Here is an 8,116-nt window from a genome sequence, read left to right as displayed (position 1 = left end):
AAATTTTAATACCATAATAATAATCATTTTTACTAACCCCAACCCTATTATTATTGAGTACATACTGTACTGTATAATAAAAAATTTTATTATATATATATATATATATACTGTTTTATTTTATATTATTATTATTATTGAATACACTAGTATTATTGTAATCGTAATATATTTCTTGATTGATTTGTTAATTTTTATAATTTAAATAATAAAATAAAATATTTAATATATACACTACCGCTCAAAAGTGTGGGATCAGTAAGACGTGTAATGTTTTTAACGAAGTCTCTTCTGCTCATCAAGGCTGCATTTATTTGATCAAAAATACAGAAAAAAACTGTAATCTTGCAAAATGTTATTACAATATAAAATAATGGTTTCTATTTTAATATACTTTAAAATATAATTTATTTCTGTGATGCAAAGCTGAATTTCCATCATCATTACTCCAGTATAAAGTGTCACATGATCCTTAAGAAATCATCCTAATATGTAGATTTTTTGGGGGGGAAAAAATACTTTCCTCCGTTTTTGTCCTTAGCTGATCACATGCTTGTTTTATGCTCTGGCTAGTTTGTTGTATGGTTTGGATGTCACTTCTCAAGCTTTCTTTGGGGTTTTCGTCCAGGTTAAGGAGGAGCTGTTGGTGGAGGCTCTTACCAAGAGGAAAACGGTGACAGTGAACGACAAGCTGATTCTGCCCTACAGCCACAGCGAGGTGCGCTAGAGCCGTCCGCTTTCATACGCCGCTGTTAGCAGAGCGCCCAGGTGTTTTGTAACTAAGCGAGTGTCGTTTTGTGCAGGCAATCACCGCACGAGACTCAATGGCCAAGTCACTGTACAGCGCCCTGTTCGACTGGATCGTCCTGCGCATCAATCACGCGCTGCTTAATAAGAAAGACATGGAGGAGTCCGTTTCGGTAAGATGCTTGAAACTGCAACAATCAGAGTCTGCATTAAGGATGTTCAAGGTCTTACAGTCATGTGGTTTCTCCATTATTTCAGTGTTTATCTATTGGTGTGCTTGATATCTTCGGGTTTGAAGACTTTGAGACCAACAGCTTTGAACAATTCTGCATCAACTATGCCAACGAGCAGCTTCAGTATTACTTCAACCAGCACATTTTTAAACTTGAACAGGTTAGTGGGCTGGTTTGCATGGTCACAACCTTCAAAAGTCTCCATTTTATGGCAGTTTGATCACAATATGTGGTTCGTCTGCCTGCAGGAGGAGTATCAGGCCGAGGGCATCACCTGGCACAACATCGACTACACCGATAACGTGGGCTGTATTCACCTCATCAGCAAGAAGCCCACTGGACTCCTCTATTTACTTGATGAGGAGAGCAAGTAAGAATTGGTTCATTGCTCTCTGAACTTTTTTGGAAAGATAAGCACCAATTTTTGTGCTGATGTACATTTCTTTCTTCATAGCTTTCCTCACGCCACTGATAAAACCTTGCTGGCCAAGTTCAAACAGCAGCACCAACAGAACCATTACTTTGTGCCAACTCCAGTGATGGAACCAGCCTTCGTCATCCTCCATTTTGCTGGGAAGGTCAAATACCAGATAAAGGTAATAGCAACTGAGAATATATATATATTTTTTAATTATTATATTATATATGAATAATTAATATTTAAATGTCTTTAAAACAAAAGACACCTGTTTTGTAGCATGACCCTGCTAGTATTCCATTTGTGCATGTAAATTGCCTCCAACAGGATTTCCGTGAGAAGAACACGGATCACATGCGTCCGGATATCGTGGCTCTCTTGCGAAGCAGCGACCGAGCTTATGTCCGGCAGCTGATTGGGATGGACCCGGGGGCGATGTTCCGATGGGGAATCATCCGCGCCACCATCCGCGCATTGGCCGCCTTCAACGAGGCCGGCCGCCGCTGGGCAGCCAAGACTGCGGGTAACCCATGGAGCATTATGCATTACTTTCAGATTAGTCCAAAACTTTGGATTTTCAGAGACTAAGAAGGTGTTATTTATAGCTTGCATGTAAGAAAGCTGCCTGGTGACGCAAACAGTCTTATTTAGAAGGATTTCAGAATGATTCAACTAAGAAGGGATAATAAAAATAAGTGAGTAAGGTTGTTTGCGAGACATTTTGGGTGGGGTGTTGAAATCACACCGTCAACGCTGTTTGTGTTTGTGTGTTGACATACAGGTGTGGTCAGACCGAACTCCAGAGTTCCTCTAGGAGAGCTGCAGAGATCCAACGTTCCCATTGAGAGGATGTACCGGTAAGCTTTGGACTAGAAAAGAGGGAGAGAGGGAGAGGAAGTGTTGTGAGGAACTTGATCTCTTCCTGTCCTTTCGTTGCCTTTGTGTGGCAGGTGATCATGTGACCGTGCTCTCTCCACAAAGGCACATTGCAGGCCGATTTCTCACAGTAATCTCATGCGCTCGGTCCCATTTATGCCAATACAAAATATAACAACAGCATCTATAATGAAAAACATGACCAGGTCATATTTCATCTCAAAATCCAAAGAAAAAAAAAGGAAATATCAACATAATAAAATAGCATCATAATAAGTAGACTTAAATAAACATTTATTTATTTAAATACCACTATATTAATCATTTCATGTGACTCACAATCAATTGTAGACAATACAACAAATCCAATTTAAAATGAAAATTGGGTGGGATGTGCTTAATTGTCACGAAAATATCATAGTATCGTTGTTTCATGGTCTGTGTATTTTATGCAAAATGTAATTTCTTACATTTTTTATTTTTATTTTGTGGTGACATGACCAGGACATTGCGTCTATGAGAGATTAGAAAGAATGATCACGTTCATAAATCTAGTTGTTCCTGCAATGTCCCTGTGCTTTTCCTCTGGTGTTTGTCAAGGGTTTCCCCTCAGTTACTGACCTGTGATCAGTTTCACTAAAGTTGAACCCGTACGGTCAATAAAGCTGGTCATAGATCAGCACCTGCTGGTCCCGTTCGCCCTCGAGTGACTGTGTGTGTGTGGTGTTTATTTTCTGCAGCCATGCTCCTATGCTTGATTTCTCCTTTGATCATTCAGAGGAGCGCCCTCTAGAGGCTTTTGAGGACATCTTTGCTAGTTATGAGAGTAAGAAGTAAGTGGACTTGAGCAGAACATTGAGGTCAGACAGGGAGAGCTTGGCGGCTTGGGAAGGCTGGGTTTCCGGTATTCTGAGCAAACTCAAATACCACATTCAGATCTTCGCAGAATCCAGAAGCTAGCGCTTTTCTCTCTTTATGTGATCAAAGGGCAAGCCAGAGTTTGTATATAACCTGGTTTGTTCAAAGAAATCCGCAATCCACAACATGCACTCATAAATCCCAGTTGGGACCTTGTGAGGTTTATTACCTCTAAGTACTCCCAAGTGGGAAGGAAACCATAAAGAGTCCTTTTATGGAGTTTATTATGGAAGCGAGTTCGCTTCCTGGTTTGTTGACGCGCTATTAGCAGTGCGTTCCCAGCCCCCAGTGCCAATCCTACCTGTTTAACCTCCTGTTGTTCTGATCCGAGTGGTAAGTGAACCAATGCATGAGTCCAGGCCTTTGCTGAGTGGGGTGCGGACCCCTGTTTTAACACCCCGTCAGGTCAAAACCAGAGTAACAACAGCATGGATTCACCACTGAAGCTTGAAGGAATAGATCACCAAATTAAAGACCTTTCCGAATTTAACACACTTGCCTGCATTTGTTCATTGTACGTGATTCCTTTTTGTGGTGGAGGGTGTTTCCTTGGCCAAAAGTCGGTTAACAACATTGGTGTTGGGTTCCTGTACTTTCCCTTCCCCGTTCAACTTACCTCACTCCCTCTGTCTCCTCCCCCTACCTTTTCACCGGGCTGAATCAGGGACATGCATGCCCAAATCATCAACTCCATTAAGGACTTGCAGTTGGATGGAGAAGATCCACGTAAGCTGCTGCAGTCCTGGGGTCGCCTGCGGTTCCCGCGCCACGTCCTCCAGTGAGTTTGACCGCTGACTCCCATCTGGCTCGGAATGGATGGGTCCACCTTGCCGACCCTTCATGCCTTGACATCATCGGTTCGCATCGAAGCCAATGCTTGAGGCCCTTTGCTAAGCTTAGTTCTGAAACGTTCCCTACTCCCAAACTTTGCCAAATATGCACTGTTATTTATCGGCTCGCCCTGTGATTTACTGTTTAACCCCAACCGCCCTTTTAACCCTGCACTAATAATATCCATCTAACACGTATGCCAATTTATTTTTAGATGGCGCCCCAGTGGTGTATGTTAGAGGAATGCAGAGTTTATGAGCTGAAAGCAGTGTAATCTTCATTAGCGCGTGCTCTCAGAATGGTATCCACATGCTAGCATGCTGCATGAACTTATACGAGACCAACCCATTGAGTCTGTAATGTTTTATGAGCTTCAGAATCATTGCTTATAAAGACCACAGACATCGAATACACTTGAATTATAAACTTGTCCTCTTATAACTGTCGTTCACCCTAAAGTAGGAATGCCGTAGATTAGTTCTGTCAATAAAAATGTCCATCATTCCTCCCTTCCATGATGTTTTTATCTCCCCCGAAACCATCTTCTCTGTTATGGTGTCTTCATGCTAGATTTAACCCCAGAGAACTCTGGGAATCCATGCATTTCAATGGGGATGTTAGACAAATGACTGGAAACAAATGTAGACCCAGCTTTTTCCACACCATTCCGTAAACAAATCTTGTGCGGCGTTCTCCGTAAAATGTTTCTCATTGCACAGGTTTCCTTACTCGCGTTGCACAAGCCAAAGCATGACTCACTCTACTAACACGTCGTATCACTTCACTTCTTATCTCAACAAACCATCAACCCTCCTCTTCCTCCTTCCCTACAGGAAAAACAAGAACCCCAAGACCAGGCAACTCATTCCCAAGGTAAAGCTCTCGCTTGCTGAAATGATCTAATTGCATATTTAAATGAATGCTGTCTAGGGGTTTGTTTGACTTTCAAGATGCTGCTTACGGTATTGGTAGCGTCAGTTTGTTATGTTTAACGTCAACATGGTCAAGATAGTTGGATTAAAAGATGCAAATCAACCCTGCCTTTGCACAAATGTTGGCATTCAAACAGAAAACCATAGCCTACACTTTTTAGAAACTCAAAGATAGCTTAATTTATAATTCTTGTGTCCTGCTTAGACACTGTGCAATTGTAGGGTGTTTAAGGTTCCAGGCCAAATTTCAGCTGGGTGTGTTAATATAGAGTTACCACCATAAAAGCATGTAACCAGGGTAATTTGAACAAGGACAGTTATTCAGTGATATCTTTGGTTGTAGCAACATTTTAAGTGTGGCAATCTAAAAAAAAATCATAAAGCACCTTTAACTTGTTAGCATTTGCAGCTGGTACATTTCCATCACCAATGTGTGAAAGTGTAAGGTTTATGACTTTCCGTTACATGTGTGGTGCTGGGTAAATGTTTTGAAGACTCTACCGCTGTAGCTCTGGCTGGAATGAGATTTTCCATGCCGTCATGTATCCATGGCATTCATATATATCTTTCTGTGTGAGAGATTGACTTTCTGTTTTTGTGTGTTTGGGCAGAACCTGTTGGACACTCGCTCACTGAAATTTGTAGTGGGCCTCCATGACCGCACCACCAAGTCTTTACTTCATCTGCACAAGAAGAAACGTCCTCCCAGCATCAGTGCCCAGTTTCAAGTAAAAAAAAAAAAAACTATATTAGATTAGCATGGCTGTTCGAACTAATGAAACTAATATTTCAAATTTTAGGATCAGAGAATGCTAAGAATATTATCCTCCAGTGGATCTAATGGGCCAAAGGCATCATTTGTGGTTTTCAACTTGTCTTCCTCTCAATATTATGATCTTTCTCCATATTGCAGACGTCTCTTAGTAAGCTTCTGGAAACGCTGGGGAGGGCGGAACCATTCTTCATCCGATGCCTCCGCTCTAATGCTGAGAAGGTGCAAATGAAATGTCCTTGTTCACCCTATTCAAGTTGATCTTGATTTTAAGTCCATTTTATTTACTTTTCATGTACATTCCTGGTCTTATTTTGAATGGTTCATCTGTGCACAACAGTTTTTATATATTAATAAAAAAAAATTTTTTTGTATATCTTTGACATTCAGAAGGAAATGTGTTTTGATGAGGCGCTCATTGTCCAGCAGCTGCGGTACACGGGAATGTTGGAAACAGTGCGCATAAGACGGTCAGGCTATGGAGCCAAATACACCTTTCAGGTAACCCATATATTTGACCTAGTGATTGGAACAAAAAATTAAACTAAGTGTATAACTTGCTTGTCCGAAAAACAAAAACAAAGCTGGTTTTCTGAATTACAGGAGTTTACGGAGCAGTTTCGTGTGTTGCTACCAAAGAATGCTGTGTCCCTGGAGGACATGTCATCTCTATTGCACAGGCTTGGCTTTCACCACACTACCTACCAGATTGGGAAAACCAAGGTCAGCATTTTTCCTAGGAACCCTAAAGGGTTTAATTGACAACTTTTCTAGTTTTGGAATTTTAACTTCATGTCTGGCATTGTTTCTTTTCTACAGGTGTATCTCAAAGAACTCGAAAGGCAAAAGCTTCAGGACATCCTCCACAAGGATGTTATGCTCAAAATCATTTTCTTGCAGCATTGGTTTAGAGCTAAAATAGAGAGGATGGAATTTGTTGGAATGAGAGAGGCAGCCATCTTGATCCAGGTATATCAAAATTGGTTTTGTGTTTGGGCAGTATTCTTGCAGTTGTCTTGTGTTTGGCCAGTCTGCACTTGTCTGATATTTGATTGGATTTGTCTGCAGCGCTCATGGCGTAGGTTCCGCAAAGAGAAGTTCTACCAAGCGGCGGTTTTGATCCAATCAGCATGGCGAGGTTCCAAACAGAGAGCTGAATATCAAAAAACACGAGCATCCGTCACAAAGATGCAGGCACTTGCAAGAGGACATTCGGCTCGCAAATGGTATAGACCTCAGACAAGTCAACACAAATTTGAAATTAAATGTATTTACTTTCTTAATACACAATCTTGGCTTATCGAGCATGATTTTGTAAGTTTTGGATTTGGACTTGTTAGGTACTACTCACTAAAGGAAGAAAATAGGAAAAGAGAGGAAGAGGAAGCTCTGAGAAGAAAAGCGGAGGAGGAAGCAGCTCGACGAGCTAAGGAAGCAGAAGAGGCCACTAGGCAAGCTAAAGAGGCTGAGGAGGCAGCCAGACGACTACGAGAGGAAGAAGAGGCAGCCAGGCATGCCAGAGAGGAAGAGGAAGCAGCTAGAAGACAGAAAGAGCAAGAGGAAAGGGCAGCTCTGCTTGCTTTAGAGGATAAGACGCTACTACAACAACCACCAGCACCAGGCAAGCAGTCTGACGATGTGGAGACACTAGTGCTGGAGCGCAATAAGGCTCCTGTGGATGTTGAGATTGAAAGTAAGGGCAGGGCCCAAGTTGATGTCTCAAAAGACCAAAGTAATTCTGAGAAGGTTCCACAAGTGGAGGCTGGTCCTCACCCTGAGGTTAAAGAACACCAGAAGCAAAAGGAAAATGAATCTTCTGCACATCCCAGAGAGGAAGGTACACAAGCTAAACCCACATCTCCTGAAATTCCAAGTGGACAAAGCCAAAACAGAGCTCCTCCACTCTCAAAGCTGCCAGTATCCAGAAGTCAGGAGAAACGGGAGCTTAGGAGACAACGGGGCCTAGAGCACAACCAGAGAGAAAGTGAGCGAGCAGCTTCAACCGGAAACGACGATACTTCCTTCAAGAGCAAAACTCTAGAGAGACCAGGGAAAGTAGACAGCAAGTTGAACGAGCGGTCTGACAGCAAAGAGTTGGATCAATACACCTTTGTGGCTTGGAAAATAGACAAGGTGAAGAGGGATGCCAAAGATGTCCCACCTGAATTTGTTCGACCTTCCACCTTACCTTTAGATACCCCTACTTCAGGACCTGGAAGAAACGGCTACACAGACCCGTCCATTGCCGCTCAACCTGCTCTTGCCAAAGAAGAGGCCAACAGGAAAAAAGAACCAACAAGAAGCAGCACTCAGCCAGAAAACCTCATGGCAGGACCCCGCAGTCTGGAGGACAGGAACATCAAAACTCTCCAGTATGGTTTCTTATCTT

At 42.2% G+C, this 8,116-nt stretch overlaps 1 protein-coding gene across 14 annotated transcripts in view; it reads left to right on the top strand.

Annotated features, from left to right (window-relative positions):
* Positions 1-8,116, top strand: part of LOC107549373 (unconventional myosin-IXb-like) — a 34,432-nt gene that overhangs the window by 16,247 nt on the left and 10,069 nt on the right. For 13 of the 14 annotated variants that reach the window (XR_001604554.1, XR_001604555.1, XM_016230423.1 and 10 more), the window contains 16 exons: positions 629-718; positions 804-920; positions 1,006-1,140; positions 1,229-1,350; positions 1,435-1,576; positions 1,726-1,921; positions 2,180-2,255; positions 3,015-3,107; positions 4,857-4,896; positions 5,567-5,683; positions 5,869-5,949; positions 6,118-6,228; positions 6,331-6,450; positions 6,547-6,696; positions 6,796-6,953; positions 7,068-8,099. Coding sequence is in view for 12 of the 14 variants with exons in the window: in XM_016230423.1 (XP_016085909.1) it covers positions 629-718; positions 804-920; positions 1,006-1,140; positions 1,229-1,350; positions 1,435-1,576; positions 1,726-1,921; positions 2,180-2,255; positions 3,015-3,107; positions 4,857-4,896; positions 5,567-5,683; positions 5,869-5,949; positions 6,118-6,228; positions 6,331-6,450; positions 6,547-6,696; positions 6,796-6,953; positions 7,068-8,099 (2,780 nt within the window). In the remaining 2 variants the exon portion in view is untranslated. The remainder of the gene's footprint in view (positions 1-628; positions 719-803; positions 921-1,005; positions 1,141-1,228; positions 1,351-1,434; positions 1,577-1,725; positions 1,922-2,179; positions 2,256-3,014; positions 3,108-4,856; positions 4,897-5,566; positions 5,684-5,868; positions 5,950-6,117; positions 6,229-6,330; positions 6,451-6,546; positions 6,697-6,795; positions 6,954-7,067; positions 8,100-8,116) is intronic. The other variant, XM_016230425.1, reaches the window with a different exon arrangement.

This window comes from Sinocyclocheilus grahami, unplaced genomic scaffold, assembly GCF_001515645.1.
Source record: "Sinocyclocheilus grahami isolate Dianchi unplaced genomic scaffold, SAMN03320097.WGS_v1.1 scaffold370.1, whole genome shotgun sequence".
Lineage (NCBI taxonomy): Eukaryota > Metazoa > Chordata > Actinopteri > Cypriniformes > Cyprinidae > Sinocyclocheilus > Sinocyclocheilus grahami.
Note: the sequence above shows the minus strand (reverse complement) of the source record. Positions and strands in the feature narration are given on the sequence as shown.